This window comes from Anopheles maculipalpis, chromosome 2RL, assembly GCF_943734695.1.
Source record: "Anopheles maculipalpis chromosome 2RL, idAnoMacuDA_375_x, whole genome shotgun sequence".
Classification (NCBI taxonomy): domain Eukaryota; kingdom Metazoa; phylum Arthropoda; class Insecta; order Diptera; family Culicidae; genus Anopheles; species Anopheles maculipalpis.
This window is the reverse complement of record NC_064871.1, coordinates 10384240-10409297: the sequence shown is the minus strand read 5'-3', so window position 1 is coordinate 10409297 and position 25058 is coordinate 10384240. Positions and strand designations below refer to the sequence as shown.

At 42.4% G+C, this 25058-nt stretch overlaps 1 protein-coding gene across 1 annotated transcript; it reads left to right on the top strand.

Moving 5' to 3' along the window:
• The first annotated feature begins 15539 nt into the window (after positions 1–15539).
• On the top strand, positions 15540–20213 carry LOC126557369 (cyclin-L2). Its single transcript, XM_050213113.1, has 4 exons — positions 15540–15947; positions 16336–16520; positions 18572–19690; positions 19755–20213. The coding sequence occupies exons 1-4, from the start codon at positions 15666–15668 to the stop codon at positions 20110–20112; spliced, it is 1944 nt and encodes a 647-aa protein (XP_050069070.1). The 5' UTR covers positions 15540–15665; the 3' UTR covers positions 20113–20213.
• The last annotated feature ends 4845 nt before the right edge of the window (positions 20214–25058 follow it).

Sequence of the window (25058 nt, the reverse complement as noted above, 5' to 3'; positions counted from 1 at the left end):
CCCTGCACCGAGTGTGAAGTTGAGCGTGTGGCCTACATCGTTTGCTGGTACTACCGATCTTTGTACGTTTTATAGCCGGGTACTCGGGGCAAAGCATTCGTTCTTTTTTATGTTGTGTTCACCGCTTTCTAGGGCGAATGAGAATAGGCACTACCTAGCGGTAGAACCAAGCCGGAACTGGTGCGGCCAACCAGGATGTGGAAAAAGGAAAAAAAATGTTTATCGGAACCAACTGCATCTACTGCCCGGGCACACAAACAATGTCGATGTCGCACGGGAATGCTTTCGTAACCTTCATCACAGACACACACAGCCGTGCTAAGCAGGTACGGTAGAGGGTTAAAGAGAGTCTTGTTTATATGAAAATAACGATGGATGTTAATAATAATGTCATGTTCGTTGGGAAGGCCAGCGACGTCACCGAGATTCCCGATCACCTTGCAGTAAAGCAAGGAAATGACATCAGTTTCAACCGGTTTTTTTGACTCCATTTTCTCGTTGGTGTATGTTCAATTGCTAGTACTACGCCTAAATTACAATGTGATGGATGTAATAAAAATGCAAACGCTTGTTTTGTGGCAATGAAAATATCGATTAATGTACAAATGTTAACTAAAACACATCCATTAGCAGTCTCATGACCTAGTCAAGTCACTGAAGATTCGCAGATCCAATTCACTGAACTTTGAGGAGCCTAAAGATTGTAGAACTCGTCATTGTTCTTCAACACAACCGTGGGCAAAAATCGTCTTGAAGCTAATTAAGGAGGCGTAAGAAGTACCAAGTACCAAGACTATGTTCTAAGATGTTCTACTTAGTTTTGGCTTCATCTTTTGTGACAGGTGACTCTTCATCTTTGTGGTTGTCAATACTAACGTCACTAAGGACACCTGCATGAACATGAAGTAAAGATTTGGTCAATCCGATGTTTCGATATCGCTTCCCCATTCTTGTGGAAAGCTTGTGTTACACAGCAGAAGTTCAAACTAATGATGGCGATGTCCGATTCACCTTGTCAGATGACCAACACATACTAGTTATTTAAAGTCCCGTAGAATGCCCGGACGGAAGGAATAACTAGCCGCTCCTAACATGGAAAATAGACCCTAGCTATCATCAAACCGCTCAACTGTCCTCTAAGTATTGTATGGCATCTCTCTAGTATCAGGACAAAGAGAACCATGGCAATAATTGCTTACTTACGTACTGAAATATCAGGCGCTACAAACAGACCGCTTTGCGGTCTTTACCTGCCGCTGTAGAATCCGCTCACGGTCCCGCGCCGTCGTCCACCAATCCGTTATCCCGGCCTTGATGGCGGATGATTCAACGCCATTCTCCCACCTCAATCTGGGCCTGTCACGCCTCTTCTGTCCGTGTGGACGTTCAACAGGACTTTCTGAGCTGGGTCGCCCGGTGCCATGCGTATAACATGGCCAGCCCATCGGAGCCTGGCGAGCCTAATTCGCTGCACGACGGTGAGGTCGTCATAAAGTGCGTACAGCTCGTCATTGTAGCGGCTCCTCCATTGTCCTTCCATACATACGGGACCAACGATCCTTTTGAGCATCTTACTCTCGAACGCGGCTAAGACGCGGTTTTGGACAGGGTCCACGTCTCAAAGGCGTATGGGAGTAATGTGACTATAAAGGTACGATACAGTCCCAGCTTCGACCATTGCGACGGATTTTTTTAGGTGAGATGTTTTCTCAGGCTGTAGAATTACCGGCTGGCCGCCAGCATCCTAGCGCGCAACTCCGTCTCTATGCTGTTTTCGATTTGACTTTTGATCCGAGATAGGTAAAGTTTTGGACGGCTTCAAATTTGCGGTCACCTATCAGTATATCACCCCGACGTAGTACCGGATTTCTTATTAGGGTCGCTGATGGTGCCGCCTTCAATTTCTTCGATTAACGAGGTCTTTGCTTCGTTAATCTGCAACCCGAGGTTTTCTGCCGTCTGCTCAATCCTTTTGTAGGCCTCTGCTAGCTGGGAGAGCCGTAAACCAATGATGTCTATATCATCAGTGTATGCCAGAATCTTTGTTGACTTATAGAAGATGGTTCCTGGTAGATGATGGTTGGCAATAATTACTCTCAGAAATTCAAAACTTTGATGGAATAATTAATTATTTACCTCTTCTAAAATGACTTATTGTAAATTACAATTCAATTCAAAATTCAATTGAATTCAATTCAAATCCTTCTACTCTCTGCTCGGATTTGGAAAAGTGTTGAAAAGATTGGACTTTGCATAATAAAAATATAAAACTAAATAGCAAAACCCCTTACTTTTTCATCCAACTTTTGACTTGTTCCTATCACTTCGATCAAAACAAAATAATAGACTCTACCGAACAGTCCCAACTTTTCCCTTTTCTTTTCCCTATTCTCACATTCTCATCCCTTTTAATTCGAAATTTCGCTTTACCAAAAACAAAAACGACCACATGTGTTTAATAGGCCCACTACTTTGCTTTGGGTAACACAACTTTCATCCCAGCTGTCCCAAAGGCGGAAACCGAACGAACCCTTTAACCCGTCCCCCTTTTGTCTTTTCGATCTATATTTGAGGTTTTAAATGTTCGTTGCTGGAAAATGCTTTCTGCCCCTCCAAAAAAAAAACCCAAGTTGACACACATGCACGAATGAGTGTATGTGTGCTCGAGAGACAAACTTATAAACATATTAACAACCTCATTTCCAGCAGCATAATGGCGGTGACTAAGTGGGATGTTGGATCTTTCGGTTCCGTTCGGTTTGTTTTTGTTTCCCTAAGCACTCGGGGATGTTTGGAACGAATAGATGAACAGTTTGATACTCTTTGCTAAGGTAGCTTAACATCAGCTTCATACAGTATGTTGCGAGACGATCGCGAATTAGCTGTCAGAAGAGTGCTGACAGAACGGAAATGAAACATACGGCACAGGATTTGCCGAGTCACTATCCGTGCCTTCGTCTTCTAAATGACTACTTATAGTCCGCGCTTTTAAGAAGTCTTGCTTTTCAAACACTTCATAAGCCAATGAACAAGACAAATCTCGTTTTTCTCTCTCTCTCTCTCTCTCTCACAAGATGCAACAATTTATCATCCGGATTTTGCAGCTGTGCTCATCTAACTTATGATGTGCCAAATGGCCGTAACTGTGGCGGATGGTTATTGCAACGCTTGCACGAATTCACAAACACACACAGACACATGCAAACACACTCATACAAATCTAGGACTATTATTCCCAGCTAATTGCTTCATCAAAAGTAAACAAATTATGCTAATCGTTTCTCCCTAAGTCGGTACATTGCTTCACTTTTGTGTGATGGATTTGCATTCAAAGTGGGTACCTGTCTCTTTGTGTGAGTGTTTTAGGTTTGTTTCATATAACTGTAAGCGATTTATACATTTTTAAAACGCACAACTTTAATCGAACTTCTCTACCGTACTGTACGTACGCTCATTAAAGTTTACCCCACTGGCCCACAGTTATTGACGATCTGCAATCGACAGCATGTACGGACACCCACCACCTTTCAAACCCATTATTCATGCCTTTGATTTATCCTCATCAATTAAGTTTTTCCCGGTGCAAAAGTCCGTGCATTTGTGGGAGCTTTACCACCGGTAAGCCACTACCGTTGACTGGCGGTAAATGCACCCATGCACTGGGGCAAAACTGTGAAAATTGAACCCGAATCGCGTACGCATATTTCGCCAAATTGTCAGCATAAAGTTTAACCCAGCGCCGGGTGGAATGGAATCCAAGGTTGAAGGGGAAGGGAGCTGGAAACGAGCGGGGCACGTAAGCTGAAACTTTCTTACCCATTAATTTATTCCATGTCATATTTAAACTTATCTCGTATTTCAATCGTGAAAATCAGCATGTATTATTCATTCCCACCACGAGCACGTGCTCGTCCGCTGTGCGAGATTCATTCTTCAAACTCCACATACGTGCGCCAAGCCAGTTGCGAGCGAGGAAGAATGAGGTGAAACGAGAATACCACCAAACGGGCGGCCGGTAACAAACAACAACCAACCAACAACAGCAACAAAAAAAAAGCACAGGATTTTCCCGAAAAGCCGAAAAACTTTTTGATTCGTGTAATTATTGTTTAAATAATTTAAGTTGATTTCTGAACATCACGCGAAATCTACCCAAACCCCAGAAGGAGAGAAGGAGTGAAGCAAAAAAAAACAACCATGGGTAAAAAACGAAATCTGTGTGAAAAACCTGTCCTGGGTTGTACGTGAAACGAGAAACAAATTTCATAAATCTGGCATGAAAAAAAGGATACGAAATTCGACAGTAAAGGTACAGGAGAAAGAATGAAAAAATTATGATCAATGCACAGTGGGCAATAGCCGTGAAAATGCGGAGATAAAACTCGGATACAAGTTTGATTATGTGTAACAATGGAGAGTGGTTGAATTCTTGCAAATTCAAACTTCAAGTTTTTCAAAACTACTTCATGTGGTTCTTTGTAAAATACTGAAAATAAAATAAAAACAAAATTGATAAATTATGTTTTGAATTGGTTCTTTTTTTACCATCTGTCAAAGTGTTTGAAGGTACTGGCTCAGCGCTGCCTTCGTATCCGTCACGTTGTCGGCTGCTGGATCTATTACCTTTAGAAACCCATGCCGCACTCTTGCCCAAGCCAGCTTCATAGCCTCCCTTCTCCTCTTCTCCGTCGATGGCCTTTACTTCTTCCTCAGACCTATTTGACTTTTCCCTCTCCTCTGCCGCTATCCGTGCTCTTCTTCACTCCGCATCCTTTAGTCTACTTAACTCCTCTTGACCTTTTTTCCTTTAGCGTTTAGTTATTTAGCTAGTTTTTTAAGAAAATTTGTGTATCCTTTGGTAGCCAAATGGTACAGTGAAATAAATACAAATAGAAATACATATTTTTACTCAGAAAAAATCTCTTATTTCACAGAATTCATGTAAATAATTCCTCAGTTACAGGGGTTTGTTTTTTTCCAAACATGTTTTGTCATTTTTAAACACTATTTCAAAGTGTTTTAATAAAATTCGTTGATGTTTTGGCCTTGCATTTATTTAAGTATTTGCTTTCAGAAAATGCATTTGAATTTTTATAATTATTAATCTGTAAATAAAGAAGTTTATTATACAATTAATGTGCCCACTGTGTATGGCCCAACGCGGTACGTTGGTGGCTGGGAGTTTTCATTCCGATTTTCCCCACAAAACTGTGTGTGTGTGTGTGTGTGTGTGTGTGTGTGTGTGTGTGTGTATGTGCATGAGTGAATTTTACACTTTTTAATATATATATTTTGTGACATTTTTTTTTGCAGCTTTTGGTTTCTATTTCTTCTTTCACTACTTTTAAGTTTTGGTTTTTTTTTATTTTGCTGTTGTTAATAGGCTTCATTCACCTCATCTCACTGCACGTGCTGTACGTCGGAGCGCATTATTTATTGGAAATTAAATGTTTCATAATTGACTTATAATATGTGTCGCTTTTATTTTATGCTTTCTCCCGATGTGTGTGTGTGTGTGTGTGTGTGTGTGTGCGGGTGTGGGTGTGCTTGCCATCATTTTCATTGTCGGGCGTCGGTACGTCCTTCTTTTCGTCGAGCGCCACGATGCGCTGGTAAATCCACTCATCCATCCTTGGTGGGCTGGTTTTTTTTATTGTACGTATTGCTCATATTTCACTCCCGAATTTTCTGCCACCCATTAACCTCATCCCCAACCACACCAGTTGGAGTGGGCTTGTTGCATTTTTATGTCTGTTATTTTTCCTCCCTCTTTCTGTGCGTGGAAAACCCGTCTCTGTCTCTCTCGCTCCCGCTGTTTTGCTGCACTTTACCAGATGTACTTCATGATTATTTTTGTTTCGTTGTTCTGTTCGTGTTTTCACATTTCCTTTTTAATAAGCTGCACAAGTGAAGCACGGTGTTGACTACATTTGTGCCCAATCGGGGGAAAAAAACGGGGGAACACATTTTTCTGTTTTTCTCGCTGAAATGCCCATTCGTTCATTTACAGCTATTGTGGGAAAAGATTTTTTTGTTCACCGTGCTTTGCATGTTCATTACAGCGTTTTCATAATGCCCTTTTTTTCTCTCTTTCGTACGTTCACTCACAAAACGGTTGGGAAGCAAATAGGTGCAATAGTTTTCGGAATGATTTCCTTCCGCCAGTTGATCATCGGCTTCGGTTCGAGCATTGGATTGAACATTTGTGACAAACGCCATCCTGTTTGGTTGACGTGCTGGTGGTTGTTGTATATCAAAGCCGTCTGATCGACGGTATGTCTGGAAAATGTGTCTTCTGCATTGCTTTTTCTTTGTCCCTTTTCCAATATTTTAGCAGTGAAAATGCTTCTTTTTGGTACATTTATTTTAAACCATGACGACTGTTTGCTGGCACTGCAATATGATACAGTTTTTTTCTTATTGCTTTACTGATACACACACACACATTTCCAATCATCACGGCACGCTCATGGACCGTAACGGAGTGGACTACACAAACACCACAAAAAAACCGGGCACGACGAAATGGGTGCCACACATCGAAATGAAAGTTATTTATTATTAAAAATTTATATTTATTGCTAGCTCAATGATTCACAAATTAATTCGATTCAAATAATGCTCATAAAAGAGTAGTATCGGGGCGTTTTCATTTTTATTCTTTTGCCCGTTCAGTACTCAGATGTTCGGATTTTTTTCGTCCCTTTTTTGTCACCGCGGAAAGGAATGTATTTGAAATTTTTATTTTAACCTCTTACTGGGTACCTTTTTTTAGCAGACCTGTATTTTTTCGCTTTTTTATGACACATCAAACCTTTGCCGGTGTGTGGAAGTGTCGCTTCATAATGGAGTTGATTTAATTATGATTTTATCATTATTTTCATTGCATGAAACAATTTAAATTGTTAAAGCTGTGCCGTGCAGGCAGAAAATAAAATTGGAAAATGTTTGAACAGCATCGAGGCAGTTTTTTTTATTGTACATTATTAAAGCATTTTTTGATCAATTAGATTATTGGGGAATTCTTTGTTGCACTGAATTCTTTATACTTGGAATAGTAAAATATTTAGTAGGCCTCATGTGGTTTATTACGGTACAGCAATATGTATAGACTAACTGCAATTTTGCATGTGTTGTTTTGCTAAAAAAAATAGCTCAAAATGCTTACACCAAAACATTCGTTCACGACAATACGGCGCAAGCCGTCAAACTCAAAACAAACTAATAAGTTATTCGTTAAAAAATATTGTAAAGAAAACTTTTGCTTGCTAATGGAGACGCCCAGTGCTTTACAGTCTTCTCGTGGCTGTTTACTTATGGAGACGCCCAGTACTTTACAGTCTTGTTTGGTTAGGTCATACTAATTTTAGTCATTTAATAATAGGAAAAAATTATTCCTAATTGTTATGTTCGATGAGCTATTGGCAACGGAAATGCGCCTATTAATTTCGAAGAAATTGTTCTATTTTTATCTGCTCTATTTCGATTAACGATAATAAAAACTCATTATTTAATTCCTGAGAGTTCATTCCAGATAAAAACTATGGCATCGTCCAAAGTAACTATGTATCTGTAAATCAAATCACTCATAATATGGCCAAAATAACCATGCAAGACTTGATCAAGTAGAAAAGATCTAAAGTAAGAGATTAAATTACAATTAACAACACTTCAAACCGATACTACACTTGGCCCCTTCAAAAATTTCAAAAATCACAAAACTTCTATTAAACCAACTTCAAAGCATCAGATTCGTCGTACCGGCACAGCAGCTTTAAAAGTGAAGACCCATTTGCTAGCTATTCTGTAACCAATGCTGCATATTTCATAAACAAAGAACACCCCTGTTTGCGGTACACTATACGCCCTGTTAGAATGATTGCTTTTCAAACGAAAGGACAAACTACAACGCTTCAAACACCCAAACCAGCCCAGTGTTGCCTATTTTTGAGCACATTTTTCTTGCGTGAAGAGCGGCAACCGAGCTCACAATGGTTGGCATATATTTTCATTTCAGACACACCATTTGCAAAAAAAAACCCTTTTTTGTACTATCCGGGATAAAAGAAGAAAGAAATAAAGGCTTCTTTAACATTCACTATACCTCAACCTTAAACCCAGACGGTGCGTACTGATTCTACGGTCGACTAGTGTGATGGCAGCCGGTTGTCGGTTTGAGGTAGGACGGATATGTTGAACGAAAAAGAGTATCAATAGAGTTTTATTTATTAATTTTACAATACCGGCTCCCGGGCTGGTAGAGCGAATCGTAATTCAATCGTACTAACAAACAAACAAACACAAAAAAAAAAAAACTTCACCGGCTGTACCGAGTTCGGGGAGATGTGGCAAAACGGCATCCCGGTCGATTCTGGCCAGCACGATTCCATGTTAACGGGAGGCACGTCCAGAGAGGCACTGAGCGCATGGCGGCAAGGGTAAGGATACGAGCAGGCGACACCATGGTGACATTTCAAAACGATCGTTGTTACCTTTGTCGTCCACACTGTTGTCACCGCCATTGTCGATGTAGCTCGGTATCATTCCGGCACTATGTTTGCGTCAAACGTTGCCCCTGCATCCAGGCCGATGCGAACAGGAGGTTTGGGGATGAGTTGAGGTTGATGTGTACAACCGAGGAAATACAATCATGGCACAAATGCTACCATACACGCACACACACACACACATGGAGAAGGCAGACAGAGGACTGTAGCTGTAGCATGGATAGAGGCATGTTGTTGGAAGGTTGTTTTGCGCACCGAGTCCTTGTAGTGGTGACACCGTCCGCGCGACATCGTCCACACACCCAACTGCCAACAGTTCACTGCACAAACACTCAACTAACCGTAAAAGTACGCGCTCACACAACAAACACATGAGAGGTGCAATCCAGTAAAAAGGCTTCGGGCAGCGTTCGGGTCTCGGTTGTTCCGGGATCCGGAGGCGGGGTTCCGGAGTTCCGAGATTGCAGGACAAAGTAGACAGTAATGCTGCAAAATCGAAGACACATCAGGCCGGTAAACTTCAAGGAATGCGGTGCTACAAATAGCGAAGCAATGGAAACTCCAACCCTCCAACCACGGGGACCACACACTCCCCATCCCAGGATTCCCGGGGAAAACAACCCCATCGAGTAGTATGTTTAAGGAACGAATCGACAGCTTTCAATAAACAGAAACCGTGAATGCAAATTTCAATTTCATCCATTCGGGAGTGTTCCTCCTCCCCGTTCAAGCCGTTCCTCTTTGCTGAGCTATTCTTCCATTGTTTGTGTTTCCCTTTTACCAACATTGTTTGCACACCAGCGGACACAAAGCAGGAGGTACGAACTGATGCTTTGCCAAGTGCGCGGATTGTTCCCCACCGTAGCAACAAATGGTCTGAGCTGAACCTGAGCACTGTACCGTACAAATCAACGACCACCACACTCCAACAAGCACCCCTAGTCGGCTACTCTTATGGGACAAGAAAGGCATGAAATTTGCATCCCAAGCCGGACGGTATGGTATTCGATCTTCGTTTCTCTAAACACACACACACACACACATACAGCACACAAAACGCTTTCGGCCTTGAGTCAACAGCTAATGATGGGGAGGAGAAAATTCAATCATCCCAATGAACACAACCAGGTATTCTTCTCCGTCACAAGAGAGTGAAATTGGGCACAGTGATTGTGAAAGTGGGAATGATCGAGTTCTTGCCACATCAACGTACAGCCCGAAAAATAAAACTCCTTTGATCGCCGTACAGTGCAAGTCAATTGTGCTAATTGTGAATCAGTTTCATAGAATCAGTTTTGTGCAATGAGGCATCACATTTGAGCAAACGCGACCGAATCGAAACACGGTGATATAAGCTCTTTGCAGCAGTAGGTCACACAAGTCACGCAAAACCTTGCTGTGTTGTTTGTCTGCTAATGTTCGTTGTTCAAAACACTTTTAGATATCGTTTGACTGCATGTGATGTGTTCTTGAAGTTTTGTTTTAAAATCAGCGTACTCCGAAACATCTCCCTTTTTCGGCCAATTCTTGCCTAAATTCATTGCTAACTAAATATTGATTTAACTAATAAAAACTCGATCCTGCCGATTGAAGACCGTTGTTATCTACACCATTATTCAGCCCCATACAGGGAATCCCAAGGATATTTGATGTCCTTTGAGAAACCGTCAAAAAACCTTGGGACAACATAACAATTATTCGAATAATCGATCATCAACCATTGGAAAAGCGTCACTAATCCTCAGGATACTCTTTAAAGTGATCTTCGGGATACTCTGTGGGCAGACCGATAGTGACGCGACGTAGTTATCATTGACGTAGTTATATTTTTGGCAGTTTTAATTAGAACACTGTGAACTGGTATTGCTAGAAGATGTCAACGAGATCTTAATACCTTTTCCCGAATTTTACTTTGTTGTTACAGGATGTTGTGGTCCTCGTATCGTATCCTTTCAAACTTCACCTTGTGTCCAACATCCGCCATACTAGAGAACTAGAGCGAGCATATTAATTGGTGATGTACCGTGCATTGCTATTCGTCCGGATTATAGTTTAGATAGCTCAAAGCACTTCCCGGCACTTCACTACAAAAATTCTCTTTCGAATCTCATTGATGGTTTCAGTCCAAATCATAGCATCGTACATTTCATCGGACCAAGGTATCACAAGCATCTGTGAAATCTATATCTCTGTATATCTGTATGGTTGGATATTTGGAAAGGTTTTCACTTTTTGGTCAACACTTTATCCCGAACTTTATGCCCTCAACACTTCCCAGCAGTCCTACAAACTTGGCTAGACATAACGAATTCCAAGCAATTAACCTTGTCTGCAATAGTTCAAAAGATTGGACTCAAATATTACGAATCGAATCCAAACCGAGATTCTGTGCGATGTGTGCGAAAAGGACTTCCAACCTTCACTGTACCCATGCACGCAAGTAAGCAAACAGCATATCGATTTCGATTAATAATTTCACCATCTTTGTAGGAGATTTGCAACATTTCCACTCTCGATACAGGCACCATGCGCTGCAAGTAAACGTTCGTTCTTGATAAATTCTTTAGCTTAATCGATTCCAGACAACTGCACTGGCACAACGTCCTGCCCCGCGTCCCTTTAAACGGGATCAGGTTCAGGCGTCGGTTGATTGCTTTCATTTAAGATAAATTCTGTGCCCAGAATCTCGCTTTGAAGCGAGCGGTTCTACATTTGATATCGCGAATACCGCTCACAATCGCACACCTTCATTACAGTGCGATACAGTGGAGGATGAGAGAGCCTCGAAATGGCTCGAAGCGTTTTACCTTGAGCCCGCCTGCCGGAATATTGGCAAAATTAATGAAAATACATTTTCAAATCGAATGAAGCACGAAAGTGAGTGGGATGAGAAGCCATCCTCCTCCTACCCAGCTACCTCCTCCCCTATACATTATTCTTTACCTTCAATTCCCGGCCCCTGGATGGTTCCGTTTCCGCGTAAATTAAGCACCGAACGTTTAGAAAGATATCAGCAGGAGTAAGTTACCTCAGCCCTGCTCAGCAGGGTATGGCGAGCTAAATAGGAAGGAAGTACAGAAGAGCAAAAAAAACCTTTTAATCCCTATCAGTGCGCCGTTTTCTCCACGGATCCTCCAAGCTTTCAATTCCGTGGAAATTTTTTTCCCCCTTCTTTTCTTTTAGAAACCCGTTTTATCTTCCCTGTTGCCTTCACATTTTGGATGCTATTTGATGAAGCTGCTTGCTTGCTCTTTTTGTTGGTTATCTACTGTCGCATGCCCACTCACCAGACAGTATTGTCCGCCGAGGTGTGTGAGATTTTGATTTCTCCTTCCTGTTTCTTTATTTTCGCCAAGGACGATGTAACACGAGATTCGCCTAAAAGCCTCATCTCTCGCCTAGACGGTGTGCTCGGTAAGAGAGCTCATTTAAGGACACTATTGTCAATCGACACGAGCGTCCTTTCGCGTTCGGGGGCAAAGCACACCAAATTGGAGCCAAATTTGGCCCACGGCCTTCGTCAAACTCAAAGCGAGAATCGAAGCGACGAAGATTATTTGCCGAAGATACACAATAACATAATGGAAGACAGCGAGTACATGCAACAGGGAAAATAAACTCCAACCACCATCCACGCTTACACTCGTCCCAAATTTTGATTCAAAATAAAACAAAATAAAATAAAAAGTTCTTCAATACGGCTTTGCGCACGATTGTGAGTATCATCCCGTCGTCTTGCTTTCGACTGCTGCTTTCAACAGTTGTCAGGGCCGGGAACAGGGTGCTGGGAACTTAAGAAACTCATTCATTACATCGTTTTCCGTTCCCATCCGGGGCAGAAACCAAGACGCTTCAATTACGTTTGCTTTTTCATTTAAATAATATTAAGCCAAGCTCATCTGGCCGTGTATCATTCCGGATTCATTTCGACGCACATTTCGGGAGCTTCTGCTAATGGTATCCCCCGATCGCATCCGGAAGAGGCAACCAAACGGAACGCGAGCATATCGTCGTCGTCACGTGCCGGTGGCAAAGTTTATTTATAATGCAACACTGAGAAGCCGGAGCGAGCAAATCGCTGACGATTGCCTGGAATGACGCCTTTGCCGTAAAACTTCAACCGTCAGAGTGCTTTAGAGAAATTCTGGGAAACGTTTACAAGCTCGAATGTTTTTCGCGAAATGGTATAAATAGTAACATATGCGAAATACCTCTTCTCTTCTGGAATCAATTACTGACCATTCCATTTCCATAAGTCGAATACGAAATATTGAAAGCATTTTTAGGGAATCTAAAGAGTTTCTGCATTTACAATCCTGCTATTTCCTGTAAGCTCATCAATTTGTCACAATTAATACGTGTTTAATTTAAACTTTGGCGTCCGCCGAAAGAGTTTATCATTACCATCGCAGTTGGTTGTTTCCTTCCGAAATTTCGGCACTGTAAGCTTAAAACCAAGTAAAGTCAAAAACAGACACTAGCAAAAGAACTCCCTTCCATCGAGAAAATGGCCAATAGAGGAAAAGGAGTTAACAGTTGCAACAATTTTGTTGAGTTTCCAAAAATTTCCCAAAAATTGTGATGAGCTAAGGACAAAACAAATAGCCAAAGTATCTCGACTTTCACGGAATGGAACTAATCCCAAACTTACGGCGCGCAATAATAGAAGTGACAGCAGAAAAAAAACAGGGACCGAAAATTCGCGAACCGCACGAGAGTATTAAACCGATATCCATTACGTTATAAAATCAGCAACGAACAAAACGTTCATCTTCGGGGGGTTAATTTGCATGCTCATGCCCTTGCTGAACAGCGAAGAAAAAAAAATCCTCCAGATCCCTTTATCGCGTTTCGCGTCCCAGGGTGCCAACCGAAACTGATCTGAAATCATTATGAATTAGACGCCGTTCCTGCTTAAGTAGCCCTCTAATTTGTTGCCCTTGTGTCCTCTCTCGAGTTGGGCGTGAGGGTAAGAGGAATTGTGGGCTTTTTTTTTTCTCCCACTCCAAACTAATAATCAAGGATTTGCCATCCTCTCCCAAAAAGGAAAACGAGTGAAAGGATATCAGTATTTGTGGATTTGTGTGCGTGTTTCTCTCTCTCGCTCGTACTTATTCCCACCGTGAACGTGATTAAACGATAAGAAGGGTGGGCGCCCACCAGCTCCGGACGGTGAAGGTGGTACTATAAATGGTTCCTTCGAGTCCTTCCGGAAAGAAGATGATGAACCGTACCGTAATCGGTCGCCCCATTTCACACTAATACTTCTTCCGATGGGAAAAACTCCATTTTCTGCGCGTGGCACAGTGGCATGAACGAAACACACCACCGTCAACCACTTATCGGACCACTCGCGATGCTACCGAGTCTTCCGAGTATTGGGAGCATTTTCCTTTTCTTTCTGGTTTCTTTTTTTTTTCGAAGATGATACCTCACCACCTCACCAGGACATTTTCCGTTCGGTGTCATCGCCCTTTCAGAATTTTGCTTTCCCCCAGGCGATAGTACACACCGTTCTGATTTAATTTGTTTCCCACTCCGTGCACTGCCAGAACCAACGCCACCACCGTCGCTACTCTCAGAATCCCGGGGTGACGTAGTGCCACTGTCTCGGTGTCCTTATAAGCACAACCAATCGAACCGGCACCGTCTCTTCACCGGGCGGAGGACTAAATAAAAATGAGTTTTAATTAAAACGCTCCTGCATCCGTTCCCACCTGGTGGCTACTATGCTAAATGATCACTGTTACTGGCATCGTTCGGGAAACCACCTTCCGGTTGAGTGCTGAAGAGCGGTGGCATATCATGTCACCTGAATGGGATTCTCGCCCCAGATGCGGAAGTTGGGCACAGTGAACTTGAAACGGTGAAAGAACGTCTCCACCATCTTATCGATAACCTTACCACCTTGTCTGCCTGTTTGGCGCTGTGCAACAAAATCACAATGCAACCGTCGGTGGTAGTTCGTAAGATCCCGAAACAACAGACCCGTACCCGTTGCACCCGGGTTGAGCTCTTTTGCTATCGCTAGCTACCATTGTAATTCTTCGGTCTCTTCTTTGAACTTGATTGTTGGTGCAGTCTTTGCCATTTGGTGGTCTGGTTTGATATGCAAAGGTGCTACGGGTTACATGTAGGTGAAAACTAATTAATTTGTCATGGAGAGAGAGAGCAAAGAAGACAGAAAACTGGATTGTGTAACCGTTTCTATGGGATGTTTAAGGATTTTTACGATAAGCAGAGGGTGGAGATGTAATTTATTTTTTTCTCGAATTTAGTACATGGAAGGTATCTGTGCGATCGACCCGCAATGGATCATCTGTTAACAGCGCATTTTTGGAGAATCAATGATCCTACTAAGAATACGATGTGTGGATGTGATCATTTATAGTTACGCGATGAGAAATTTTATTTTATTAATGTCGAAAAAGACCGTATACCGACGGCAAATGCAAAAAGGAAAGAAACTTACAGATTTTTTTTAAATTTGCTTCAAAATTTTGAAACGATTCAAACCATTGTAGAATTACTACGCATGGCTACTACTCAAGAGATGGCGCTGTAAGTCATGTAATGCTAACCGTTTTGCCAGTATAAATCTAGCTTGTCTGAAGCTACTGAGGACCTATAGAAAACATCAACAATGTTCAGGTAAGTGTAAAATGTTTCTCTTATTATTGTGTGTCGTTAAATATAATAATTACTCTTGCGATTTGTTGCTTTCTACCAAACAACACGACGAAACAACACAAATGTTATTTGACATTTGTAGGGTTCAACGCTATACGTTTGCAAAAATACATTTTTAGCATTGTGTGCCTTGTAAATCAATTAAATACACACATGTTTGCACATTGCAAGGCATCAACGTCACTTGACTTTGGTTTTCAATAGTTTTTAACCAATAAACTCGTCATTTAAAGTTTTTAAAAATTAATTCCTTCGACGGATTCGCTCCCAACTGTCGATCGCTGAGCAACGGAAATGACAGCCCGTCTGCCGTTCATGCGCTTCGTGCTGTCACCAACACAACCATCGCACACGCTGCTGACAGTTCAAAAGTTGCTTTTTCGCGGACCAAACCAGGCAGTGTTTCCGTGCACCGCAGGTTGTGTTTTTTCTCACTTGATGCGTAGTTAAAGTTGCACGGTTACAATCATGAGCGTGAGTAAAACAATCACCGAAACGGTTACCAGCAGCAAAACGGCATCGGCTGTGATCGCGGCCCAGGCACCAGGTGCTGCAGCTAGCACCTCACTGCCCGTGCAGCGCCCATATGGGAAGATAGTGCTTACACTCGAAAACTGTCTGCTTCCGGAAGTGAAGCTCGATCAAACCCCGTCCCAGAACGATGGGCTCGATCGGGAGACGGAAACGGATCTGCGTATCCTTGGCTGTGAGTTGATCCAGACGGCTGGGATTCTGCTCAAATTGCCCCAGGTAAGATACAGAGGGGTGATTAAGTTTCATAAGCGCTTCCGACGCCATCTTGTCGCGTGCGTGCGTGTGTGTGTGTATGTGTATACGGTTGTGTGAGTCAGTCAATGTTGCACACATGAATGAATGTCAATTTCGTCATAAATATGTTATATTTGTTTTATGAAAATCCTTGACGCCGTACAGCATTAATTAGTTGAATAATTCACTTTCCTGGAGCGTTTCGCATGCGAAAGACCCTAACCACCACTCTTGTTCGAAGAAGAGTTTGCTACCATTGTTTGCATGTCATTGAAAGTGTCCTCCAGCTGCTTTGTTCCGAATCACGTTCGATGGTGGTGATCCGATGGAAAGCTACAACCAGTTTTAACAAAATTTATTTTCCTTTTAGGTTGCCATGGCGACTGGGCAGGTTCTGTTCCAGAGATTCTTCTACTCGAAATCGTTCGTGCGCCACAGCATGGAGGCTACGGCGATGAGCTGCATCTGTCTGGCGTCCAAGATCGAGGAAGCCCCACGACGGATACGGGACGTGATAAACGTCTTTCATCATATCAAACAGGTCCGCAGCCAAAAGTAAGTATCCTGGGGGCCGATCCGTACGATTCGGTACCGTCATCTGTTCCGCAAGCAACACATTTGCTGCTGCTGCTCGTTTCGCTAAGCGACTTCTATTAACTTATTTCACTTATAGTTTTGTAGGTAAGACGCAATCTTACTCAAAACTCTGTCTCCATTCTAAAAGCTAAGCCAAGCCAAGCTTTAGAAACAAAACAAAAAAAAAAACAAAAAAAAACAAAACCTAAAAAACAAAACCATACAAAACTACGGTCTGAACAGAACAAAACAAAACCAAACCTCCCTCTCTGAAACATGCGTATCCGGGGGGCGCTGGGCAGCGACGAGTACCCAAGCCGGCCATTGCCATTGTAAGCGAGCGCTACCGACTGCGAGCCAGCGGCCAGGTTAGTTAACGAGAGTGTGTATGTGCGCACGTAAGTGTCCTTAGCTCGAGCCAGCACCATCGTTGAAGCACCAGCCTGCTACATCACGTTCGGTGCAAGAGCAGAAGGAAATTCGCCGTATATCCCACCTGGCACAACGTGGCGTGAGGCAGGTAAAAAGCCTCGTGTAAAGAGGTCACCACCGAAACTGGGAGCTGGAAATATTGATCCATATTCGATGACCATACACGGTCCTTGCCTTCACATCCATCCATCCACCATCGGTTCGGAACGGTCGTCAGCGTCGTGGGCAGCTCGAATCGAATCACGTCACGGAAGGCGGCCAAAAGATCCCCTTGCACTCCGGCACGGTGTAATGCAATGGTGCGAGCGCGTACAATGTCCAATTGAAGAATGGGAAGAACAGGAAGAGCAAAGAAACAAAAACCAACCAACCCAACGGATGCGCAACACCTGCTGGGGGGAAGGGTGCGACAAATAGTAGCAGATTCCTACTACTACTACTGTGTGGCCACTTGATCTTGTTTTGTGTTTCTTTCTAACTTCTCTCTTTCCCAATCTCGAAGCATAGTATGTTCTCTCTCTCTTTTTTTCTTTATGTTTTTTTTCTTATTACTGAGCCGAATCACTACCCCCGTAAGTAAGAGAAATGCTGGTGTGTGTGTGTGTGTGTAGCGCCACCGGAAGAGGGAACGATCTAGCGGCTGACTGGGTACCTCTCGTGTGGACAAATGATTCGGCGCCCGACCATGGACAGTGACCCGAGCAGTGACCGAAGCGTGTGGCGTATGGAAATGGGAGGAAAATTGGCTGGAAGAATTAGATCGATATTTTCAGCACCGGAAGTGTACAGTCAGTGTACGGCCAACGCCAACGCCGACCTGGCCAGAATACAGAGAGCTACAAGATCGCCAAATACGGGAGTAATGGTCGACAGAACAAAAACTAACGTATGAGTCGCAGATGCGACTATTAATGTGGTTTAATAATAAGCTTTTTAAGATATTTTTTAGTCCTGTTTGGTTTCAACAAGACTCCAACTGGAAGATGATCGGAAATGGGGAAATAGTGTTGTGGGTGTGTATGTGGAGAGAGCTGTTGGTAAGTTGGCAGGTAATTAGGCCTTCTCGATGGGCCACCGAGCAACGCGATACTCACTGATTTACACATATGAAGGATGAACTGGAAGGTTATGTAAAATCTACATTTTTGTTGTTGTTTTTAAATAGTTACACAAAAAAAAAACAATATTTCTTACTTTGGAAATTTTTATTAACATCTACAAAATTCATCAATTTTGGACGAGAACAAGTTTTGCAAGCACTGAATGAACTAAACCGAGAAGAAACCCCGAAACATATAAAGCTGGATCCATGTCCGGTTTGGTAAAAGAAGAAAAGCCGTTGCGACTGGAAAAGCGCGTGCAATGAGATGCGTTTTTGTTTTGTTTTGTTTTGTTCATGCAAATTTCGGGAACCACTTGACGAACGTGGTTCCCGTTTGAAATAGTTACAACCAAACTAGCCTATTTGGCGCGAACTAAAACGCGCGTATAGCGCGTTGTGTTTTGTCTTGCTTTTCGTTTTTCTTTCTCTCCTTACCCGTTTGTTTTTGCTATTTTTCTTCTGCTTTTCCTAAAAAAAAAAAAAAAACACCGTATAGGCCCATGATACCGATGATACTGGACCAGCACTACATCAATCTAAAATCGCAGGTCATCAAGGCGGAACGGCGTGTACTGAAGGAGCTCGGCTTCTGCGTGCACGTTAAGCATCCGCACAAGCTGATCGTGATGTACCTGAAATATCTCGAGCTGGAAAAGCACCAGAACATGATGCAGATGGCGTGGAACTTTATGAACGATTCGTTCCGAACGGACGTGTTTGTGCGCTACCAGCCGGAAACGATCGCGTGCGCGTGCATTTATCTGACCGCGCGCAAGCACAACATTCCACTGCCGAACAGTCCACCGTGGTTTGTGATATTTCGCGTCAGCGAGGACGACATGCTGGACGTTTGCTTCCGCATTATGGCACTGTACAAGCGGGGCAAACCGAACGCGGAGCAGCTGGAGGAAGCGGTTGAAGCTTTAAAGAAGAAGTACCAGGAACAGCGCAAAAAGGATCGCCCGGAGACTAATGCGGCGGCGGCAGCGGTGACAGCACCGACCGTCATAACGGTCGATCGGAACAATGGATCGCACAACGCTTGGGGAGGTTTCATTCAAAGAGCTATGCCATTGCCGTTGAACTCTTCGGGTAATGCGGGCACAACAAACAGCTCCGGTAGCAATGCGGCAGCAGGAACAGGTGGCGTTGCTAATAGTGGAAGTAATGCAAATAGTAGCACCACCGGTATAAATAACAATGAATCCGATGCAGGACAGTTGGCCGATGGGAAAAAGTCACGTTCTCGATCGAAATCGCTATCAAAATCATCCCGTTCGAAGTCCCGCTCACGCTCGGGATCGCGTTCCGTGTCACGGTCCCGGTCTCCCGGTACGCGGTCCCGTTCGCGCACGTCCCATTCACGCTCAAGGTCCAAAACGCGCACATCGAGATCGAGATCGCGTAGCATTGCATCACGGTCACGGTCGCGATCACGATCGCCCCGCTCGCCTCACTATACCACCGAAAAGAGTGGCTCTAGACGGACGTCTAAAAAGTCGCGCCATCGCTCAAGGACACCGGTGAAGGTGTCTTCGTCTGCCAAAAAGAAATCATCACGCCACTACACATCCCGTTCTCCTTCGCCTGATACGCCTCAGGAGTACAAAAAGAGGTAAGTGTACATAAAGTTGTTAATAGATAGAAGAATTCTCATAAAAATCTCTTTCTCTTGCTAGTTCTAGTGATAAAAAATACGATCGTCGGTCTGGCAGAGAGGACAGAAGCAACGAAAATCGGTACACCAACGGTTCCGATCGCGATCGTGACCGTTCGAAAGGAATGAGCAACTCAATGGATCACACAAGAAACCGTGACCGGGATAGAGACCGGATGCGATCCGACAGTGGCAAGGTAGGTGGTAGTGGCGGTGGATACGATCGGGACGATTACCGGCGTAGCGAGAAAGATTATCGAGGCAATGGGAAGCATGATAAGTATGGCTCTAGTCGCCATAGTGATAGCAGCGGTCGGCATCGTTCGTCCAAGCATGAACGCGAACGATCGCGAGATCGTGATCGGGATCGCCGTCGATAGGAACGCCAAGAGCGTGTAGGACGATTTCGATCATACCACAATCGGTACGAACTTATGCTGCCATGTATGTACAATAAGTAATTTCATCATTTCGTTCTACTATTTCCCAATAACCGTTACAATAAGTTTTAAAAGCATCCAACAATACACACACCCTTTACATCAGAACATCCACATACAATAGGCCTCTCACGTAAGACTCAATTGCGGTTCGATCGGAGTCGACAAGAGAATTGTGTCGAATTTTAGCTTTAATTTTATTGACACTCGTTAGCCCACTTACATTACCGGTATTCCAATAATGTGTGCGATTTTTTCAAACCATTTTTTTTTATTTTTTTACAATTGTGAAACCGTGTGCGACACACACACACACACACACACACACACACACACACACACACACACACACACAGAGATGATAAGCATAGGAAAAATGATTCGTTCACTCGTAAACGTTTACGCTAGAACTGAAAATGGAAAGCGTTTAAAGGTGAGAGATGAGCGGCAATAAGGAGATTGATCTAGCACGAAGGAAGAAACTTGTAAAAAATAGATTAATAAGAAAAACAATAGATTAATGCAAAACAAAAGGGTTGCAGAGAAGTTAGTACATTGGAAGTGTAAATCTAAGAACAAACCAGGTCCTCATACTCAGCAGAACGAGGACCAATGAAAGAGGGTTCAAATAAAATAAAAAAAAGTTAAAAATGTTATTTACAATCTTACATACACATGTAATAATAATAATCATTCGCTGTTTACGAATCCGAATTTAGAGTTTAGCAAAGTTAATAGCTAGAAGGTATGGCGTCATCTTTTATGACTTTTGAGACTGCTTAGAACAGAAGATGCCTTGGAAGGTGTCATACGAAGCGCGGGGCCAGACAACGACATCTGTGGCACGATTCTCTACCGGTCTCTTCAATTTATTGGCTTCGCGGATGATATTGATATCGTTGGCATGGCGACAGCGAAGGTGCGTGAGGTGTACATCCGACTGAAACGTAAAGCAGCAAAAATTGGATTGATGATCAATGCGACGAAGACGAAATACCTGCTTGCCTGAGGCTCTGATCGCGTGATAGAGCCCGAGTGGGAAGCAGCGTGTTAGTCGACGGCGACAAGCTCGAGGAGGTAAAGGAGTTCTGCTTTCTTGGGATTTTCATAACTTCGAATAACGATATCTGCAGCGAAATCCGGAGACGCATTGTGACTACTACGGCCTTTACCGTCTGCTGAGTTCCAGAAGACTTCGAGACGGCACGAAATGTGAGATATATCGCACACTGATTCGCCCGGCGGTCCTATATGGCCACGAGTCTTGGACCATCCGTGCAGAGAATCCAAACGCTCTGTTTGAGCGACGCATCCTCCGGACCAACTTTGGCGGTGTGTTCGAGCGTGATGTGTGGAGGAGAAGAATGAACCACGAGCATGTTGAGCCATACGGAGAACCGGACATCCTGACGGTAGCAAAGACCGGCAGGATACGATGGCTGGGGCATGTTATGAAGATTAGGTGAAGAAGATCGGGTGCCTACATGGATGGGAAGCTGACGCGCTCTTTAAAAGAGCAGGTCAACATGATGGTGATGCATAGTTGCACAATAAGAAATCCTACGGAGCATGATTGAACAGTTATCGATGGAATAGTATCCGAAAAGATAAAAGCAAAATTTTGCGATTGAAGAAAACAGACGGCTTTAAGAATTATGTGTGCATTTTTGTAGGATTTTTGGAGTATTCTAAAATAGTTCCACATTCCTTTGGAGAAATTATGGCCTACTGGATGCTTTGCTTCTTGAGTCTTGCCTACATAATGTTCTACAAAAAAAAAAAAAAAATAACCAATTGGCTAATGATGACCAAAAAGAGGCAACCTCCTTGAAACATGCAGAAAACGCTAATGGCCGTTAAAAACAGCGTTGCCCAAGCGGTTGCATTCCATCCCAACAATTCATTGCAATTCTTGGTAAAGGTGGATTTGTTTTGCTACCATACAGGACGTCTTCTTCTTGGCTTTACTACACCTGATAGGTCACACCGGCGATCAATCGGCTTACTAGAATGTGATGTAGAAGATTACGGAGATCTTCGCTAAAACCAAATTAGGTTCTTCTTACCAACTCCGATTTTATCAGACAGACAGAAGTTCAGAAACGCATAAAAGCACGGTTGTGAGGGATGATGTTTCAACCCCAGATGAAACTCTTTTAGACGAGTTCAAGAAGAAGATTCTCGGAAGGATTTTTGGTCCTATCTGGATTGGGAAAGTAATAGGTAGACTGATCCTGTCATTAGAATGGAAGACTCTGCTTATTGAATCATTTTAGGTCCATTTATAATCTTCCGGCATGTTGTTGAGATTGTTGATATTAATGAACGTCTACAACTAAGCGCTCTTTGATATTGAATTGAATTGAAGATATTGAAAAATATCTAAAGGATTGCAGCGTACGATAATTCGATAAGTTTTATGTATTTTTCTTCTACCTAACAATATTATAGAATATCAAGAAAATCGGAAAAAAGACACAACCGTTCGCTGTTCGTAGTGATTGTTTATTATTTCATGAAATTCACTGTAACTATATACAATTTTTTTGTGTTATTAATCGAATCATGCATGTACTTTTCCCATATGTGGTTAATAGTGATGATTGTTGTTGTGAGTAAGAACGCTCCGAATGCTCCACCGGCTGTGCCTCGCATACATGTGCGTGTCCAAGCTTACTTTTTGTACGAAAAGACAAAAATCGATAACACATCCTATTGCGATAGAATAATTTAAGTCACTACATCAGAAATAATTTAAAAACTGAAGAGAAGTACAGTCAAATAATAGAGTAATAATAATAGATCGTTTTGTTGTGCTTTTAACTAAACGAAACAAAAATATAAAAATCATCTGTGTTGTGCGTTAATTTTTACTGCTTGGCATAATTTTTGTTACGTTTCGATAGCTTTCTCTCGTCTTACACTTTCTAACAACGACTAGTAGTGTTTTCTTCGCGTTTTCATTTTCCATTTCTACTTACTTTTGCTTAGTTTTTTGTTTAATTTGTTCAAATTTTTGCTTAAACGTGCCGTGGAGAAAGGAGAAACCTTTTGAAAGATTCTATTCTGCTGGTTAGTAAAAATGCAAAACCATTTCCTACGTTTGAGGTTACATGTTTGTCCTGCTTCAATGTGTACGTGTACGTGCTTCACAATGTGAGGTTGATATTTTGATATAAATTTTCATAACTCTTTTTTGTTTTATTGCTGTTTTTACTTAATCTCACTGGATCATCGTGTTGCATCGTATGGCTTTCGATGAGGCACGCGCGGGTTTCATTTTTGTTTTGTTTTTATTTTTAACTGACCTTTTATTTGTTGTTGTCCATAATACTTTCATACTTCTACACGATAGTAGTACAATTCAATTTAAATGGTACTGTTTCCAAGAGTGTGTTAGCTTCGGTTCGGTTCAGTTTTCGTTAACAATCATCGTTAAGTGCAACGCGGTAAAATGTTATTTCAGCTACGCGCGTTGCACTTAGTCGTTCGTTTTTTTTTTTTTTTGTAATGCAAACAAAAGAAAAGAAAATAATTTATTTCTATTAACAACGTCCTTCTTTTTCCTACCTTTGCCAGCGAAAAGCACGCAAAGCGAAAAAAAAATCATACAACTATACGCGTCTGTATGTGTGTTAAACAAGGATTTGCTTACTTTTGCAAAATATATATCTTTCGCTTCCGAAAAGAAATAATTAAATTAAAAAAAAAACCTTTTTTTCGTCGAATTTAAGAACACCAATTGAGGAAAAAGGAAACCAATTTTCCAAACGGCTTTTTGTGCTAAACACTTAAGGCAAGAAGAGGGCACCGAACACGTTTTCGACAATGTTCGTTGCGTTGTTAATAAAAGCGTGTTTGTTTTAGTGCTAATTGTTTCGTTAGTTTTTTGTTTTCTTTTTAAGGCATACGCATGCTGCAACAGTAGTTGAACGTTTAGAAAGGCTCGACATCCACGACACTTTCGGATATGCGAATGATCGTACGCAGTAGAAAAGGAAAATTCAAACCAACTTTGCTTCCGGTTTTGTAGCAGAAAAGTGTGAGTGTGTTTTGCATATGTGGGCGGCCTGCGAACATTAAAAATGCTTTTGCCCGGGGTTGTTTTCCTTTTTCTCTCACGTTTCTATATTTCACACAACTATCAAACAATGTTTTAGTTCCTGCCGTGGGCTTTTTACTCGAAGGCGCCCCCTTTCTGTGGTGGAAGGTTAGTGTTTTCCACGAGCTACGGACAAAATCAAAAGCCCTCGATCGCGTTCTAGTCGCCGAGACCCGTTCTAGAAGAAATAGTGTATACAACGAGCTGATTGTGCGTGATAGACGTTAGACGGGTAAGCTGATGTGACTGTTTTTGCTTCCAGGATTTCTTTGTTTTCAAACACATACTTGTAAAACATGCACGACGAAACTAGGGTTATTACACACCAACGGGGACTGTGTTATCTTCATCCCCAGGCCGTCACTACGCTGTATGGCTAAATTATAATAAGTAATAATTACACAATTACACAATAAAATTATGGTAGTTGGCGGTTGTTTTGCTAGTGTTAACGTGTGTGGCGCGCGCAGACAGAAACCGAGAGCAAAAATAATTTTACCATCCCGGTCCATTTTCTTGCGTTTTAAAACAACGAATTAAGTATTTTAGTATCCTTTCTTTATAATTATTGCACCTGTGCGCATTTTACTCTGTGCATGTTAAAACGCGTCCTGATCTGGGGTTTTAATAATGCGGCGTATGTGTGCGTGTGTGTATATATTTTCGCTTTCTTTTATTAGTAAAATTTACTTCTTCGTGACGCACTTGTTATTGCTTTTTTTTCCTTTTCTTATAAACGCTTCCGTTCATGCTTAGACAGCGATAGCGATGTGTGTATGCGGCC

Excerpts from the sequence above, each read along its gene's own strand:
- LOC126557369 (XM_050213113.1), top strand. The coding sequence starts at position 15,666 with ATGAGCGTGAGTAAAACAATCACCGAAACGGTTACCAGCAGCAAAACG. Across the intron at positions 15,948-16,335 it reads TTCTGCTCAAATTGCCCCAG|GTTGCCATGGCGACTGGGCA; the intron begins GTAAGATACAGA and ends TTTTCCTTTTAG. Across the intron at positions 19,691-19,754 it reads CCTCAGGAGTACAAAAAGAG|TTCTAGTGATAAAAAATACG; the intron begins GTAAGTGTACAT and ends TTCTCTTGCTAG.